At 37.2% G+C, this 19,988-nt stretch overlaps 1 protein-coding gene and 1 pseudogene across 2 annotated transcripts; both read left to right on the top strand.

Annotated features, from left to right (window-relative positions):
• Positions 1-521: 521 nt before the first annotated feature.
• On the top strand, positions 522-6,520 carry LOC148847606 (BTB/POZ domain-containing protein At3g05675-like). 2 transcript variants are annotated; one of them, XM_088948124.1, is made up of 3 exons: positions 610-748; positions 5,090-5,168; positions 5,358-6,520. In XM_088948124.1, the coding sequence occupies exons 1-3, from the start codon at positions 743-745 to the stop codon at positions 6,413-6,415; spliced, it is 1,143 nt and encodes a 380-aa protein (XP_088804250.1). In that variant the 5' UTR covers positions 610-742; the 3' UTR covers positions 6,416-6,520. The 2 variants fall into 2 exon arrangements, with proteins under 2 accessions (XP_088804249.1, XP_088804250.1); XM_088948123.1 differs by having other exon boundaries at positions 522-748; positions 5,090-6,520.
• Positions 6,521-16,425: 9,905 nt separating this feature from the next.
• LOC148847605 (BTB/POZ domain-containing protein At3g05675 pseudogene) lies at positions 16,426-19,342 on the top strand (annotated as a pseudogene).
• Positions 19,343-19,988: the final 646 nt, after the last annotated feature.

Genomic DNA, 19,988 nt, shown 5'->3' with positions numbered 1-19,988 from the left:
TTGTGGGAGATTAAATTATATATATATATATATATATATATATATATATGTGAGAGATTAAATTACATATATACCCTCTATATACATAGACATGTAGGTAAACTATTCCTATTTTTAGAAATAATATAGATTATTGGAAGTTTCTACTCTTTAATCTTTACTTTTTATTATGTAGTCTTTAAATTGTTAAATGCTTAATTTTTTATTTTATTTTTAAAATTTTAAGATTAATTCCTTTAATTTTAATATTTTTCATATATTTTTTATTTTTTTAATTTTATTTATATTTTAGGATGACTCAAAATAACCCATAGATCAACCTTAACCCAAACATTTAGGATTAACGTCTAGCATTTACTGACCTGACCCAACCTGAACTTCAATCGGACTGAAATCAACCCGAAGTATTTTGATCCAACCCGAACCACAGCCGGCCAATCCAATTGCCAAGTCTAACCGTGGGATCCGAGATGTGGATGTACTCTCCCTCCATATATATTATACACGCGGCAAATTATAATGAACCCAGATCCAGCTGTGGTATTGGTCGACAGTCGTTGTTACCCCACAGACAACTCTGGACGGTTTAGATACAATCTAGTAATGGAGGAGAGAGGGAGAGAGAGAGAGAGAGAGAGAGAAAGAAAGCGCGCTTGCGAGCAGGCGTAGTCCGAGAGACTGCTTAACTGTTCTCAACGACATTGCACTGTGGGCGGACTGAAACACAGAGAGGAGGAAGGAGATGGTGGTAATGCTTTCGATCTTTCTCCTGTGTGGTATTTTGTTTTATTTTATTTCGGATTCTGTTGCTTCTGTGGTTGAAGTATTACGCCATATGTAAGATTCCGACATCTTTATTTCTTTATGGATCTTCCCCTTTTGTCCTGGACTCCTGGTCTGATTGATTCGAGCCATCTAGGGTTTGTTCTTTCTTTCTGGGATAAAATAAAGATTCCCTTAAAAAATTAGGATTCCATAGCCCACTTGAATCAACAGTCTTAAAACCCATCGACTGGTTAAGTAAAGTATGAATGTGGAAGAATAATAGAAGGGGGTGTGAGAAATTTATGTCTAAAAGACTTGAGCGGCTTCTATTGTCTTCAAGATTTGGAATCGGTTATGGTTCTTCAAGCACTTTACTTTACTGATATTTTCCTAAAGACTAAGATGATTCGTTTTATTCTTTTTAGTACATTGGGTTCCTATAGGCTCGAAATACAAAAGTAGAAATGGGTATTTGGTTATGCTAACTCGATTCTAGCTATGATGTTTTCTATAAAACTGTTAAAATTATTGCATTTGAAGCAAAAAGAGGGAAAACAATAGAAGAGAAATGTTGGGGTTAAATCACTGTTTGAGAGGTGACAGTTGTTCAGAGAGAACAAGTAAAACAGAAATTGATGGTATAAAATAAAGAACGAAAACGGGGGGTTGGGAAAGATGAATAGCAGAAACATTTGAGCTTCTTGATGTTAGCATGGACTTGTTCTTTTCTTCATAGTATTGTAAATAGGCTTCGGCTATGATGCTGGAAAGACATCAAGTGGTATTTGTCAAAGTTCACATGGGATTTTGATTTGTCAAAGCTCTTCCTGTATCATGTCTTTCTGGAAGCCCTCCCACTTGTCCACATTTTCTTTTTTAACTTTTATGTTTTGAAGGATGACATGAATAAAATCATAGAGAATTGTTACAAGAGGTCCAAATCAAAGTCCACTGTTGTGGTTAACCACCACTTGCCCACTTTCATTCATAACCTCAATTCCTTTTGGCCTCATCAGGAAAAAAAATAGAATGCCCAGCTTCTGAGCCTTGTCTAGAATTCCTATCCATTATAAGTTTTTTTCTTTTTAAACAATTCAAAGCATTAAGATCTTTCTTTCCATTTATATGATTTACCACTTGCAGCCCATAAACCTACGGTTGTGCTGAGTTTTATCGTGTATTTATCAAAAGTTATTTGGGAGTCTATCATTGAAAATGTTAATAAAAGGTTGGCATCTTGGAAGACAAAATACTTGTCTAAAGGGAGTAAAGTCACTCTAATAAAAAGTGTTCTTTCTTCTTTACCACTTTACTATATGTCTTTATTCCCAATCCCAGCGAGAAAAGACATGGTTTTCGAAGAGAAGATGAGAGACTTCTTGTGGAAGAGGTATAAGGAGGAAGCCAAATGTCATTTGTTGAATTGGAAGATAGTTTGCATATCCAAAGCTCAAGAGGGCCTGGGGATTAGAAGACTAAAGGAAGTCGATACTGCCTTGCTAGGAAAGTGGCTATTGGAGGTTCAATGAGCAGCCAAACAGTCTATGGAGAAGGCTAATCATTTCCAAGTATGGCTCTAGTAGCTGAGAGTGGGAGATAGAGAATATAAGATCTTCCTGTGGCTGTTCAATTTGGAAGACAATTCAAAAAATCACCCACATTTCTTGTATGAAATAAAGTATGAAATTGGTAATGGTCAAAGGCAACGTTTTAAAACGTGGAGGCGTGACATGAGGAGTTCCACTACCTGGATGTGTGAGGCGTAGTCCAGAATGTAAGAGGTGTAAGCCTCCCAAACACAAGAAGGGGGATGGGAACGAGGAAGAAGAGGAAGGAGGATCTCATTTTTCTTTATTTTTAATAAAAATACTTTATATTAAGAAGAATGAAGATGCATAACACTAGCTGAAACTTTCTTTCCCCTTCTCTTTGCTTCCCTTTTCTTTTATTTCTTTCTCTTTTTTCTTTCTTTTTCTTTCTCTTCTCTTTCTTTTCTTTTTTCTTTCGTATTTTTTTGTCTTTTTGTATGAGGTGCAAGAGGCGTATGCCTCTAGCATGCTTCATGAAAAAGGCATATGAGGTGTACACCTCTTGCACTTGAGGCATGTAGACCTTGTAGGTATCAATGCTTTGGCTTATGCCTCAGGGCATTTTAGGGGCGCCCTTCCTGGAGGTGCATATGCCTCCCATGCCTTTTAAAACACTGGTCAAAGGGTATTTTTCTAGAGATCAATGGTGTAGCAATAGACCCTCTTAAGGGCAGGTATCCTGATCTCTTTGAGATTGCTATGGACAAGCATGCAACAGTGGCAGACTATATGGATAGGTAGAATGGGGGTTGTGTATGGAATCCTCAATTCTGGAGGAACCTGAATGATTGGGAGGTCAATTCTTTAATTAATCTGGTACAAACACTATATAATGTTAGGATTCATGGAGCATGGAAAGACAAAAGGAAGTGGATTTTTGAGAATTCAGGTGATTTCTCTATTAAATCCTTTTACAACAATCCGACAAGGGAGAAAGTCTCTAATTTCCCAAGTAATAGGATCTGGATTAGGTATGCACCACCTAAATTGGCTTTCTTTGTCTGGTCTGCAGTCCTGGATAAAATGCTTACAAGAAAATAACTTAGTCAGAAGAGGTATACAGGTGCTGAATTAGAGGTGTGTTCTGTGCAATAGAAGTGTGGAGATCACAAGTCATCTACTGATTCATTGTGAGCTAGTTTACTGGGTTTGGGGAAAAATGCTGAATGAGAGGTGTTCTGTGCAATAGAAATGTGGAGACAAGAAGTCATCTACTGATCTACTTAAGGTTATATCAGATCAAATTTATTGCAGGATTAATTGAAATACTTTTTTTTTAAAAAAAGGTAAAGGATTAATTGAAATACTTCCCCTTTTTCACAAAAAGATGAGGTTGGGGTTATATATGTCAGATGACCAGATTATGAGACCTTTTTTTCCTGGATGAACAACAAAAATAAAAAGAACAGCATTAATGACAGTGAAAAATGGTATCCCATATGAGATGGGCACTTGCTACCATATGCTAACTTTGAATGTCCACTTAGATGGGCACTTGCTACCGTATGCTAATTTGTGTTTATATCTGTGTTTGTGTTGGCATTTGAATTTCAAAGTGTGGGTAGGACCTAGAATTGTGATCTGGCCATCTGGACCTCAGAACTTAAATATGTTGATGGGTCCCATCTAGGAAATGCCTACAAAAGCCGCATGGTCTGACTGTTTGATTTAAGAACAGTTATTCACTTATTATACATTCTTACATGTTGTAGAGCTATTCTACTGCCCAAATGCATACAGTATAAAGTGATGGTTGTGATATTAGGTCTGAACCTTTTGCGCAATGAGCTTCTAATGGAAAACTGATTTGGATCTCAATCACGTAGTTCATTTTTGATAAGCAACAACTGAAACTATTTCATTAATCAAGAGAAGAACATCAAACTTCTCAAGGCAAAGGAGCAACTGGCCTGTAATTACAGTAATGCTCCACTCCTTTTATTTATTAATTTGGTTCTCCAATAATTTTCTGATATGAACTTTTATTGCTATAATGGACTAATGATAAAAGATGAGAAAACAAGTGAAGGAAGAAAGGTTTTGGAAACGAAGAGGGGAACCATATGGTGCCCCACTTCTTTAAGCTTTCTATCATTTGAAATAAAGATACATAAAATGACCCATCTACCCATGATTTTAATAAAATATTACATGGATGAATATTCCCTTCACTCAATCACTCTCATAGTCTCATTTCATTTCAACAATTTCCATCATTTCTGTTCACTGGAAAATTTCAGTCTTGAGCTCTTTGCCACATTTGAAAGCAAAACTCTTCTGCATATTCTTTTTTTCCTTTTTTAATTAGAGTTCTGAAATTTCAACAATGATCTTGTCATCTTGATTGGGAAAATCTCTCATCACCGGTACTTGTTGCTTCCCACCCACCTACAAAAAAAAAAACGTTCAGTTTTCTTCCTTGTGAGCTGCCTTTTGGCAAAGTTCTTAGGAATACCATTATATACAACTTTGTTAGTATTAACGAGGCCAGATGTATTCAGTTCTTGTGAGAACCACTAATTCCTGAACTTTGGAGGCAAGGAAATGGAAGATGGTTGTCTTTTTGCCCCCCAAGTGTATTTTGATTTGTCAGTTGTAAAGCACCAAAAAAAAAGTCAATTGTAAAGTAGTTACCTTTTATTTCTGCTGTTTTCATTTAAACCATTCTGCCTGTATGCTAGTTATTCAATAGCTACTTTCTAGTTTCACGTGAGGAACTTGCATTATTATTGCAGGATAAAGAAGTACAGGTCCAAAGACGAATTGGCGACCGCTCAACCAGTGATGTTGTAGTGAGGCTGCGGACCCATGAAGGTAGAGATGAGTGGTTCTACTGTCACACAGAAATTCTTGTACAGAAATGCAAGTACTTCGCTGACCGCCTCTCTGAGAATTGGCCCACATGCCAGATCCTGGACTCTCGTAACTGTGTTGAGGTGTACTGTCAAGAATCTGATTTCAACTATCATGTCAGTACCTTACGCCTTCTCTATGTCATTACAGATGGTCTAGTTCCTGACTACTGGAATGGTGTTAGGAATGCCATTGGCATTCTTCAAGTGTCGATCAAGCTCTGTTGCCAAGAGATATTCCGTGCCTGTGTAAACTACCTTGAAGCAGTTCCATGGGAGGAGGCTGAGGAGGAGGAGATTCTAAAAAGTATACCAAACTTGGGTTCAGAAGATGCTCAATCAATACTTGCCCGTCTCCAACCTGTTGATCCAATAGCTATCAGAGGAATTTTTCTCTCTGCTATCCGGTTTGCCACATCGTCACCTCCTCAATCTATGAATGATCTCAAGTGTTCAGCCCAAGAGCAGCTTGAGTATATGCTCACTGAAGATGATGATGTGCCTCTGCTAACAGTTGATGATGAGATACAATCTGAGGTGAAGGGTTGTATGAAGAATTTATTGACCAGATTCTATGATCTCGTACAATCTTTGTTATGTGAGCCCAAGGAGTTGGTACATGGGGCAGGGAAGATACTGATACTGCAATCACTTTTATCAGATCTGGCATGGGCCTGCCGTATTTTGTCTAAGATGGAATCAATGATGGAATTTGTTCAGAGTTGGGTGGGATCATCAGAGAAGATCATAAAGGCAATAGAAGATGCAAGCCCAAATGAGGACATACTTGAGACCAAGTTGAAGGTTATTGAAGTTGCAGTTAAAGTTTTAGAGGCAATTGCATATGGCAATGTGATCTTACCAGCAGCAAAGCGGCTTCAGGTGGTGAAGGTATGGCTTCCATTTGTAAGGGGGACAAAACCTTTATTTGATTCCATTGGAAACAATGGTGAAGATATCCCACCAATTACGGTAGATGGTGAATTATGGCAGAGCCTAGAATCAGCATTTGTCTCAATCATACTTGCATTGCCATCGGGGGACCAGGCAGAAATCTTGAGCGAATGGCTGGGGTGCGAGTACATTCAATACCCTGACCTGACAGAGGCTTTTGAGGTATGGTGTTACAGGTCCAAGGTTGCCAAGAGAAGGTTCACATTGTTGGGGGACATTCATGGTATTACAAACTCATCCATGACTCTATCATGATATCTATATCTGCTTGTTCCTTTGTGTAGATTAACTGTGAAGAGGGTCACAAGCCTTTCCTGTAAATCATTCCTTTTGTCAAATGCCAAGTGTAAATTTATCAAAGGTGGTTAATATTGACAAATTACAAATTAACATGATCATTATCCAAACGCCAAAAGTAAACTGTTGGATCAGATATCCTAATTTTTCTTGGGGCTGACTTTGTGATAAAAATGCATTTAGAGTAGGGAGAGGAAGTGGATTATATAGGCTGAGTTCCTAATTCCCAACCTTACACCAAAACCCCCAAAATAATTTTTTGATGCTAAGGAGTTTTGACATTGCTCACGTGGATACTTCCTCAAGTTTAAATATTTGCCTTCCACCAATACCATATTTTGATATGCATTCAGATGATGGGAATGGTGTGCACTGTCTCTTTTCCTTAAGTTCATATATCCAGTAGTACTATTGCTTCAATTCCACTGCCTCTTTCTTTTCAAAATCTTGGCTTTGTGATAGCAAACCCCACTTTTGTTACTATAATCCAAATCCCTAGTCTCCAAACACCATTGGTTTAGGGACGATTCTCATCTCTTCCTCCGATATTGTCGCCTTGGTTAATTGCCTTTCCATCTCTTAAATCAACCTCATTTGTAAGTGGTAATTCCAGTTCCTAACTGGTTGAGTCGGACTTGCGTCCTCACCAACTCGGCTTGAATTGATGTGGGTTAGATTAGTGAACTATTAACAACATCTCCCATTAACAAACTCAGCAATTGCAGTATACCATTTCCACATTCAGTCAAGTTGCCTTTGGAGTTAGATTCGAACTATTTGCTACATCAAGAATTGCACTTGTTGCTGCCAAGATCTCCAACAAGACAACAAGGGATTTGGAGGATCTGGGGCTCTAGCAACGTACAAGCACAGAAAACGTTAGAGACCCGGATTAGGGTGAAATCTCTATCACTCGACTCAGACAAGGAACAGAAGAGTAGAGAGACGCCGATCTTTGATGGGTTAATTGTGAAGTGAATAATACATTGGGTGGAGTGCCTTTATATGGGGTGCACGGGGGAGTGTTGCAGAAGAGTTGGGCTTCTTTATTCAGATTGGTTTACTTATTGGGCTTGATTTCCTTTCAGCCGAACGTTTTGATACCAAACTTCCTCCCTATTCTTTCTTGTTAGCAATTTTTTCACTTTGCTTTTGACTGGGAGGAAGTTTGGTGTCAGAACATTCGGCTGAAAGGAAATCAAGCCCAATAAGTAAACCAATATGAATAAGGAAGCCTAGCTCTTCCTGCAGCACTCCCCCGCGCTCCCCATATAAGGGCACACCACCCAATGTATTATTTACTTCACAATTGCCCTATCAAAGATCGGCGTCTCTCTACTCTTCTGTTCCTTGTCTGACTTGAGTGATAGAGATTCCATTCTAATCCGGGTCTCTGACGTTTTCTACGCTTGTAGGTTGTTAGAGCCCTAGATCTTCCAAATCCCTTGTTGTCTTGTTGGAGATCTTGGCAGAAACCAGTTCAAATAGTTCGAATCTGACTCCGAAGGCAACTTAACTGAATGTGAAAATGGTATACTACAATTGCTGAGTTTGTTAATGGGAGATGTTATTAATAGTTCAATAATATAACCAAGGCGACAGTGGGGTTTGCTATCACAAAGCCAAGATTTTGAAAAGGAGGAGGCAGTGGAAGTGACTCAATTAGCAATAGTACTACTGGATATATGAACTTAAGGAGAAGACACAGTGCAACACCATTCCCATCATCTGAATGCATATCATAATATGGTATTGGTGGAAGACAAATATTCAAACTTGAGGAAGTATCCATGTGGGCAATGTCAAAACTCCTTAGCATCAAAAAATTATTTTGGGGGTTTCTTGTGTGAAAACCGAAACTGACTTGAATCATTGGTTTAGGAATTTAAACAACCCGAAACCAACCCATGCTAATGAAAACCCGACCGACTCGGGTTGGGTTGGTCAGTTTGGTCGAGTTGGGCCTTCTTATGAACAGCCCTAATGGGTATAAAATATATGGCAATCCACTCTAGGTCTAATTTATAGATAACATTCTTTTCAAATCCAAATGCATCGATGTAAAATTGAAATAAGCTACCACCAAAGTAAATTTAGGGTTTAGGGTTTAAGCTTATTTCACAAATGTCCAGCTTTCACAAATGCGACTTTTCACAAATGTTTGGAGGTGTGACAAGAGTTGGCCAGATATCAGGTAGGTAGGTAGGTAGGAGAGAGAGAGAGATGGCAGTCAACCAATGGGTTGTTTTAGTATGTATTATATGAGAATATTATATAATATGAAAATTTTGGGATGATTTATTTTTTAATATGTTTTTATATATTAAAGATATTTTTCATACATTCACATAGAAACATAGTTTTCCAACTACCGTTGACCCGAATGGTCAGACCATTCGACTCGAGAACCGTCTAGGCAACTAATTCTGTTTTACCCCAAACCCAGTTTTTGGATATTTACCATGAGGAGTCAGGGAAAATTTGCAAAAAACAGTAAGCTTTTTGAAAAAAGGCCCCTCCAAGGTAATAACCTTGTAGAGAAGGGATAAAGATCCAAAAATTGGACACTGTTGAAAAAAGTATCGTCCTAGGTAAAAACCTTGTAGAGTCAGGGTAAATTGGCGAAATTTGGATACTTTTTGAAAAAATGCCCCTCCTATATAAAAACCATGTAATGTTAGTATAAATTTGTGAAAACATGATACTTTTCAAAAAAGGCCCCTCCTATGTATTGCACTGGGTGTTAGTTTATATCTTTTTGGTTTAGGGTTTAGGGTAAAAAGGCCCCTCTTACAGGAGCTTTTATTTATTTTAAGTAAATTTATTTTTCAAATAAATATTATTATCTAAAAAAAAATTCGAGGATTTGGAAATGAAACCTTTATTTTTAACAAATATATTCCCATTTGTGAAAACTGACACCCAAAATTGCATAAAACGATGTAGTGTCAGTTTCCTCCAGTTTCAAAAAGTATATTCTCTAATGATCCCACCCAACTTTGAACAAATTCCTTCATTGTTTCCATCTTAGACAAAAGATGGCAGGACCATGCCAGATCTGATAAAAGTGATTGTAGGAGTATCAATGTCTTCCCTGCCCCGTGTACCAACTCCTTGGGCTCACATAACAAAGATTGTATGAGATCATAGAATTTGGTTAATAAATTCTTCATACAGAAAACTAGTTTACACAAATGGTTTATACTTTTTCCACCCGACCCCTAAACCCCTCCTAGATTCTAGCATGGACCTGTCGTAATTTGTCTAAGATGGAAACAATGAAGGAATTTGTTCAGAGTTGGGTGGGATCATTAGAGATGGAGGAAACTGACACTACATCGTTTTATGTACTCTTGGGTGTTAGTTTTCACAAATGGGAATACCTTTGTTAAAAATGAAGGTTCAATTTCTGAATTCCTCAATTTTTTTTAGATGATAGTATTTATTTGAAAAATAAATTTACTTAAAATAAATAAAGGCTCTTCTTAGGAGGGGCCCTTTTACCCTAAACCCTAAACCAAAAATGTATAAAATGACACCTAGTGCAATACATAAGAGGGGCCTTCTTTGAAAAAGTATCAACTTTTCACAAATTTACACTAACACTACATGATTTTTATGTAGGAGGGGCATTTTTTCAAAAAATATCCAGTTTTCGCCAATTTACCATGACTGTACAAGGTTATTAACTAGGATGATGAGCCTTTTTTTCAACAGTATCTAGTTTTTGGATCTTTACCCCTACTCTACAAGGTTATTACCTTGAAGGGGCCTTTTTTTCAAAAAGTTTCATGTTTTTGCAAATTTTCCCCGACTCCTCATGGTAAATATCCAAAAACTGGATTTGAGGTAAAACAAAATCAGTTGCCTAAACGGTTCTGGGCCGAATGATTTGACCATTCAGGTCAACGGCAGTTGGAAAACTATGTTTCTATGTGAATGTAAGAAAAATATCTTTAATATATAAAAAACATATTAAGAAATAAAATATCCCAAAGTTTTCATATTATATAATATTCTCTTATAATACATACTTGAACAACCCAATTGGTTGAGTACCAACTCTCCTATCTACCTACCTACCTACCTGATAGCGGGCCAAGTCTTATCACACCTCCAAACATTTATGAAATAAACCTAAACCCTAAACCTTAAATCCTAAATTTATCTTGATGTTGACTTATTTCAATTTTACATCGATGCACTTGGATTTGAAATGAATGTTATCGACAAACCCATATTGGATTGCCATATATTATATACCCATTAACAACTTAAACTAAAAATAATGAGAATACATATTATATATAATCAATAAAATAAACTAGAAATAATTTGTTATTGTGCATCACGAATAAAATAGTTGAAAGAAATCTTTTAGGAAACTTATAACTATGGCTTTTTTGGTAAACATGATAGTTATTAATATTGTCGAGTTATTAATTTTCGTATAGAGTAGCATGACATCATATATTTATAATGGGATTAGATGGAATCGAGGTGGATCCAATTATAAACAAATCGAAATCATATATATATCGTTAATCGGATGGGATTTGAAATCCAAATTCAAACAAACGTATATTGTTTGGAATCCAAACGCCAACCTCGGATTTGAAAGTTGAAACAGGAAACAGCTTTTAATTGCATGGTATGGGGATTTGAAGGGCCCGGGCATGATCAGCTTTTAATTGCATTGACATTTGGCAACCCCATTAGCGGAGCAGCTATCAAGACTCTCACTCGGTCCAAAAATTAATTATCAAACACTTGTAGGATCATGGGCTTTGACCAGTGAGGCCTTGGGAAAGAAAGAGACTTTGGTATTGTGAAGGCACGCTTGCGTGGTTACTCGTTACTTGTTAACATTCAATCATTTACGCATTCAACGTTTGCAGATTATTCACTTGTTATACATATGGGTTAATCATTGAGTTTGAGGGGGGTTGTTAGCGTATTTCATCTGATTTAGTATTTTATCTTTATCTCTAGTAGAGATAGCTTTATCAAAATTAGTATCATTATCTCCTTAATTCTAAGAGATATAGTTCTACTCCAATTAGTTGTACGTATCTTATTTTTTTCCTTTTTGTATCTCAATTTAGATTGTCGACCTGTTCTCTGATTGTACCCCTAGCTTTATTATAAATAGGTTGTAACCTATTGAATTCATCATTAAGAAAAATATTATTTTCTCTATTTATTTTTTTTTATTTTTTCGTGTCAGAAAAGCAGAGAGGGCAGATAAAGAGGAATATTAAGTTTGTTAAGATGATGGATTTAGCAACCGTTAACATTATGTGAGAAAAATACCAGAGAGAGAGAGAATTGGTGATGGTCAATGGTCTCTCTGCTTACAACTATAAGGGGGTTCGGTACTATATAGGGGCGGTGGGAGGGAGGAGAAGAGGAGACCGAATGGGTTACACATTTTGTTGTTATAACTTACAACACGAGCTGAACTTTCATCCAATTTGTAACACGTTGCTCTTTTGGGGAGACGTGTAAAAGTAACGGGAGGTGGGTTAATACTCTTGTTATTTCTTTCTTTTATTTTTTTCAAACAAAAATGAAAGAAAAAATCATCTTTTAACCCACACCCTAAAAGTCAGAAATTTTACCTTGTCCAAAACCTTCCGTCCACATCCAAAAGCTCAAAGAGAGAAAACAACTAGTTCATGCCTTCCATTCCATGAACAGAGAGAACATAGAACCTATTGAAACGCTTCTCTTCCAACATTCTTGAATTCCTTTATTGCTCAGGTATTTGTTTCTCCAATTATTTATCTACCCATTGAGAAGCTGGTCCCTCTCTATTGTTCAAAATCTTCCTCCCAGCAGCACGAACAAAAAAAAGACAAATAGAGAGTATTCCTATTTCCCACAAACAATGGTTGTTATGGCTCACTCAAAATAAACTCATATACCTTAATATTTGAGCATGGAGGCTTTGGATGCCTTTGATGTCTCTAAAATCACATAGATTTCTTATACGGTATTAATTAAACTATATTAAATGATATGACGCCAACCTTAGAAATTTTGATAGTTTATTATGCCTCTTTCTCGAAATAAGCCCCTATACCTTAATAATTGAGCATAGAGGCTTCAAATGTCTTTGAATATCTCTAAAATTAAATAGAGGCTTCAAATTTCTTATACGGTATTAATCAGACCGTATTAAACAATATCACGCCAATTCCATAATCCCTCATAGTTTGTTGTCTGTCTTGCTTAAAATAAGCCCCCTATACTCCTATAAATTATACATGAAGGCTTCAGTTGTGTTTGAAGATCTCTGAAATCTCATAGAAGTTTTACCTTGTTCAAAATCTCATAGAAGTTTCTTGCTCAAGCAACTATTAATGAAAATTTACCCTGTTCAAAACCTTTCACCCTAAAAGTCTAAAACCCATTCAAAAAATAAGTTTCACCCTATTTAAATCCATTCACCCAAGAACCTAGAGAGAGAGGGGGGGGGGGGAAGGGGAAAGAGAGAGTAATCAATTTATGTCTTCCATCTGAAGGATGAAGGGTATAGGACTTGCCAAAAACCTTCTTTTCTACCATTGTCCTTCAAGTTTTCTTCCACTGGCCATTCCAAAATTCATTTAATTTTCTACCCATTGAGATGCTCTCTTCATTGTTTTATCCCCAAAACACAGACAAAAAGGACAAAAAATATAGAGGATTTGCCGAAAAATGCTTTTTTTTTTTTCAGTTTTTTTGTTTCGAAAAAATGAGTGACAGGAGTATTAACCCACTTCTTGTTATCTTTACACGTTTCCCAAAAGAAAGACGTGTTACAACGTGGATGGAAGTTCAGCTCGCGTTATAAACAACAAAATGTGTAGCCCATCCGGTCTTGGAGAAGAGAAGAGAAGAGAGAGGGGACAAGAAGAGAAGAGGGTTAATTGAATTTCATGTTTTTTTTTTAGTCCAAACTGCCGTTATGTCTGGACTCCGATAGTTTGATAAGCAATGGGAGGAGAGCTACGTGTTTGATTCTCGTTGGCAGGGATAGAAAATTTTCTGTCCCTAAGGGACAGATGATGCGAGCTTATGAATTGGAGTTGTGGGAGATTAAATTATATATATGTGAAATATTAAATTACATATATACCCTCTATATACATAGACATGTAAGAGTAGAACCTGTCTAATGAAAATTCTAAAAAGGGAAATTAGTCGTACTTTTAAAAATAGTAAAGATTATTAGAAGTTTCCACTCTTTAATCTTTATTCTTTATTGTGTATTCTTTAAATTGTTAAGTGTTTAGATTTTTTAATTTATTTTTGGAATTTTAAGATTAATACCTTTAATTTTAATATTTTTCATGTATTTTTTATTTTTTTTAATTTTATTTTATATTTTAGAATGATTCAAAATGACCCATGCATTAACCCTAACCTAACCTAAAACATTTAAGATTAGGGTCTAGCATTTACTGACCCAACCTGAAATTCAATCTGGACGGTTTAGATACAATCTAGTACTGGAGGAGAGAGAGAGCGCGCGCGCGCGCGTAGGCGAAGTCCGAGAGTTCTGCACCGTGTTTTACTGCTGAAGTCGGCACGGCAGCAGCGGATCCGTGCTCGCTCAAGAGAGACTGCTTTACTGTTCTCATCGACATTGCACTGTGGGCGGACTGAAACACAAAGAGGAGGAAGGAGATGGTGGTAATGCTTTCGATCTTTCTCCTGTATGGTATTTTATTTTATTTTATTTCGGATTCTGTTGCTTCTGTGGTTAAAGTATTACGCCATATGTTTAAGATTCCGACATCTTTTTGTCTTTATGGATCTTCCCCTTTTGTCCTGGACCTCCTAGTCTGATTGATTCGAGCCATCTAGGGTTTGTTCTTTCTTTCTGGGATAAAATAAAGATTCCCTTAACAAATTAGGATTCCATAGACCACTTGAATCAACAGTCTTGAAACCCATCGACTGGTTAAGTAAAGTATGAATGTGGAAGAATAATAGAAGGGGGGTGTGAGAAATTTATGTCTAAAAGACTTGAACGGCTTCTATTGTCTTCAAGATTTGGAATCGGTTAGGGTTCTTCAAGCACTTTACTGATATTTTCCTAAGGACTAAGATGATTCGTTTTATTCTTTTTAGTACATTGGGTTCCTATAGGCTCGAAATACAAAAGTAGAAATGGGTATTTGGTTATGCTAACTCGATTCTAGCTATGATGTTTTCTATAAAACTGTTAAAATTATTGCATTTGAAGCAAAAAGAGGGAAAACAATAGAAGAGAAATGTTGGGGTTAAATCACTGTTTGAGAGGTGACAGTTGTTCAGAGAGAACAAGTAAAACAGAAATTGATGGTATAAAATAAAGAACGAAAACGGGGGGTTGGGAAAGATGAATAGAAGAAACATTTGAGCTTCTTGATGTTAGCATGGACTTGTTCTTTTCTTCATAGTATTGTAAATAGGCTTGGACTATGATGCTGGAAAGACATCAAGTGGTATTTGTCAAAATTCACATGGGATTTTGATTTGTCAAAGCTCTTCCTGTATCATGTCTTTCTGGCAGCCCTCCCACTTGCCCACATTTTTTTTTTTAATTTTTACGTTTTGAAGGATGACATGAATAAAATCATATAGAACTGTTACAAGAGGTCCAAATCGAAGTCCACTGTTGTGGTTAACCACCGCTTGCCCACTTTCATTCATAATTCCTTTTGTTCTCATCAGGAAAAAAAATGGAATGCCCAGCTTCTGGGCCATGTCTAGAATTCCTATCCATTATAAGTTTTTTTTTTTTTTTAAACAATTCAAAACATTAAGATCTTTCTTTTCCATTTATATGATTTACAACTTGCAGCCCATAAACCTATTGTTGTGCTGAGTTTTATTGTGTATTTATCAAAAGTTATTTGGGAGTCTATCATTGAAAATGTTAATAAAAGGTTGGCATCTTGGAAGACAAAATACTTGTCTAAAGAGTGTAAAGTCACTCTAATAAAAAGTGTACTTTCTTCTTTACCACTTTATTACACGTCTTTATTCCCAATCCCAGCGAGAACAGCTATGGTTTTGGAAGAGAAGATGAGAGACTTCTTGTGGAAGAGGTGTAAGGAGGAAGCCAAATGTCATTTGTTGAATTGGAAGATAGTTTGCATATCCAAAGCTCAAGAGGGCCTGGGGATTAGAAGACTAAAGGAAGTCAATACTGCCTTGCTAGGAAAGTGGCAGTGGAGGTTCAATGAGCAGCCAAACAGTCTATGGAGAAGGCTAATCATTTCCAAGTATGGCTCTAGTAGCAGAGAATGGGAGATAGAGAATATAAGATCTTCCTATGGCTGTTCAATTTGGAAGGCAATTCAAAAAGTTAACCCACATTTCTTGTAGGAAATAAAGTATGAATTTGGTAATGGTCAAAGGCAACGTTTTAAAATGTGGAGGCGTGACATGAGGAGTTCCACAACCTGGATGTGTGAAGCGTAGTTCAGAATGTAAGAGGTGTAGGCCTCCCAAACACAAGGAGGTGCAAGCCTTAAGAGAAGGGGGATGGGGGGGGGGGACGAGGAAGAAGAGGCAGGAGGATCTCATTTTTCTTTATTTTTAATAAAAATCTTTTATATTAAAAAGAATGAAGATGCATAACACTAGCTGAAACTTTCTTTCCCCTTCTCTTTGCTTCCCTTTTCTTTTCTTTTCTTTCTTTCTCTTTTTTCTTTCTTTTTTTTCTCCTCTTTCTTTTCTTTTTTCTTTCATCCCTTTTTTTTTGTCTTTTTGTATGAGGTGCATGAGGTGTATGCCTCTAGCATGCTTCATGAAAAACGTGTATGCGGTGTACACCTCTTGCACTTGAGGCATATACACCTTGGAGGTATCAATGCTTTGGCTTATGCCTCAGGGCATTTTAGGGGCACCTTTCCTGGAGGTGCATATGCCTCCCATGCCTTTTAAAACACTGGTCAAAGGGTATTTTTCTAGAGATCAATGGTGCAGCAATGGACCCTCTTAAGGACAGGTATCCTGATCTCTTTAGATTGCTATGGACAAGCATGCAACAGTGGCAGACTATATGGATAGGTAGAACGGGGGTTGTGTATGGAATCCTCAATTCTGGAGGAACCTGAATGATTGGGAGGTCAATTCTTTAATTAATCTGTTACAAACACTATATAATGTTAGGATTCATGGAGCATGGAAAGACAAGGAAGTGGATTTTTGAGAATTCAGGTGATTTCTCTATTAAATCCTTTTACAACAATCCGACAAGGGAGGAAGTCTCTAGTTTCCCAAGTAATAGGATCTGGGTTAGGTATGCACTACCTAAATTGGCTTTCTTTGTCTGGTCTGCAGTCCTGGATAAAATCCTTACAAGAAAATAACTTAGTCAGAAGAGGTATACAGGTGCTGAATTAGAGGTGTGTTCTGTGCAATTGAAGTGTGGAGACCACAAGTCATCTAGTGATTCATTGTGAGCTAGTTTACTGGGTTTGGGGAAAAATGCTGAATTAGAGGTGTGTTCTGTGCAATTGAAGTACTTTGCCTTTTCACCAAAAGATGGGGTTGGGGTTATATATGTCAGATGACCAGATTATGAGACCTTTTTTTCCTGGATGAACAACAAAAATAAAACGAACAGCATTAATGATAGTGAAAAATGATATCCCATATGAGATTGAGATCCAAATGCAGGGGACAACACACCAAAAAGTTACATGCTTGATTTCATGATTACCATAATTACAGTAATGCTCCACTCCTTTTTTTTATTAATTTGGATCTCCAATAATGTTCTGATATGAACTTTTTTTGCTATAATGGAGATATAATGATAAAAAATGAGAAAACAAGTGAAGGAAGAAAGGTTTTAGAAAGGAAGGGGGGAACCGTATGGTGCCCCACTTCTTTAAGCTTTCTATCATTTGAAATAAAGATACATAAAATGACCCATCTACCCATGATTTTAATAAAATATTACTTGGATGAATATTCCCTTCACTCAATCACTCTCATAGTCTCATTTCATTTCAACAATTTCCGTCATTTCTGTTCACTGGAAAATTTCAGTCTAGAGCTCCTTGTCACATGGAAAAGCAAAACTCTTCTGCATATTCTTTTTTTCCTTTTTTAATTAGAGTTCTGAAATTTCAACAATGATCTTGTCATCTTGATTGGGAAAATCTCTCATCACTTGTACTCGTTGCTTCCCACCCACCCACAAAGTTCAGTTTTCTTTCTTGTGAGCTGCTTTTTGGCAAAGTTCTTAGGAATTCCATTATATACAACTTTGTTAGTATTAAGAAGGCCAGATGTATTCAGTTCTTGTGAGAACCACTAATTCCTGAACTTTGGAGGCAAGGAAATGGAAGATGGTTGTCTTTTGTCCCCCAAGTGTATTTTGATTTGTCAGTTGTAAAGCACCAAAAAAAAAGTCAGTTGTAAAGTAAGTTATGTTTTATTTCTGCTGTTTTCATTTAAACCATTCTGCCCGTATGCTAGTTATTCAATAGCTACTTTCTAGTTTCACGTGAGGAACTTGCATTATTATTGCAGGATAAAGAAGTACAGGTCCAAAGACGAATTGGCAACCGCTCAACCAGTGATGTTATAGTGAGGCTGCGGACCCATGAAGGAGAGATGAGTGGTTCTACTGTCACACAGAAATTCTTGTACAGAAATGCAAGTACTTCGCTGACCGCCTCTCTGATTTCAACTATCATGTCAGTACCTTACGCCTTCTCTATGTCATTACAGATGGTCTAGTTCCTGACTACTGGAATGGTGTTAGGAATGCCATTGGCATTCTTCAAGTGTCGAACAAGCTCGGTTGCCAAGGGATATTCTGTGCCTGTGTAAATTACCTTGAAGCAGTTCCATGGGAGGAGGCTGAGGAGGAGGAGGAGATTCTAAAAATTATATCAAACTTGGGTTCAGAAGATGCTCAATCAATACTTTCCCGTCTCCAACCTGTTGATCCAATAGCTATCAAAGGAACTTTTCTCTCTGCTATCCGGTTTGCCACATCGGCACCTCCTCAATCTATGAATGATCTCAAGTGTTCAGCCCCAGAGCAGCTTGAGTATATGTTCACTGAGGATGATGATGTGCCTCTGCTAACAGTTGATGATGAGATACAATCTGAGGTGAAGGGTTGTATGAAGAATTTATTGACCAGATTCTATGATCTCGTACAATCTTTGTTATGTGAGCCCAAGGAGTTGGTACACGGGGCAGGGAAGATACTGATACTGCAATCACTTTTATGAGATCTGGCATGGGCCTGCCGTATTTTGTCTAAGATGGAATCCATGAAGGAATTTGTTCAGAGTTGGATGAGATCATCAGAGAAGATCATCAAGGCAGTAGAAGATGCAAGCCCAAATGAGGACATACTTGAGTCGAAGTTGATGGTTATTGAAGTTGCAGCCAAGGTTTTAGAGGCAATTGCATATGGCAATTTGATCTTACTAGCAGAAAAATGGCTTCAGGTGGTGAAGGTATGGCTTCCATTTGTAAGGGGGACAAAACCTTTCTTTGATTCCTTTGGAAACAATGGTGAAGATATCCCACCAATTACGGTAGATGGTGAATTATGGCAGAGCCTAGAATCAGCATTTGTCTCAATCGTACTTGCATTGCCATCGAGGGACCAGGCAGAAATCTTGAGCGAATGGCTGGGGTGCGAGTACATTCAATACCCATACCTGACAGGCTTTTGAGGTTTGGTGTTACAGGTCCAAGGTTGCCAAGAGAAAGTTCACATTGTTAGGGGACATTCATGGTATTACAAACTCATCCATGACTCTCATGATATCTATATCTGCTTGTTCCTTTGTGTAGGTTAACTGTGAAGGGGTCACAAGCCTTTCCTGTATATCATTCCTCTTGTCAAATGCCAAGTGTAAATTTACCAAAGGTGGTTAATATTGACAAATTACAAACTAACATGATCATTATCCAATCGCCAAAAGTAAAATGTTGGATCAGATACCCTAATTTTTCTTGTAGTTGACTTTGCTAATAAAAATGCCTCAAGAGTAGAGAGAGGAAGTGGATTATATATGCTGAGTTCTTAATTCCCAACATAACACCAAAACCCCCAAAATAAATTTTTGATGCTAAGGAGTTTTGACATTGCCCACGTGGATACTTCCTCAAGTTTGAATATTTTGCCTTCCACCAATACCATATTATGATATGCACTCAGATGATGGGAATGGTGTTGCACTGTGTCTTCTCCTTAAGTTCATATATCCAGTAGTATTATTGTTAATTGAATCACTTCCACTGCTTCTTCCTTTTCAAAATATTGGCTTTGTGATAGCAAACCCCACTTTTGTTACTATAATCCAATTCCCTAGTCTCTAAACACCATTGATTTAGGGAAGATTCTCATCTCTGCCTTCGATACTGTCGCTTTGGTTATATGCCTTTCCATCTCTTAATTCAACTTCATCTGTTAATGGTAATTCCAGTTCCTAACTGGTTGAATCGAACTTGCGTCCTCACCAACTCGGCTTGAATTGAAGTGGGTTAGATTATTGAACTATTAATAACATCT

Source organism: Nelumbo lutea, chromosome 6 (genome assembly GCF_056320005.1).
Source record: "Nelumbo lutea isolate HS-2025 chromosome 6, American lotus-T2T, whole genome shotgun sequence".
In the NCBI taxonomy this organism is placed as follows: domain Eukaryota; kingdom Viridiplantae; phylum Streptophyta; class Magnoliopsida; order Proteales; family Nelumbonaceae; genus Nelumbo; species Nelumbo lutea.
The sequence above is the reverse complement of the archived record's forward strand: the minus strand, read 5'-3'. Positions and strand labels throughout refer to the sequence as shown.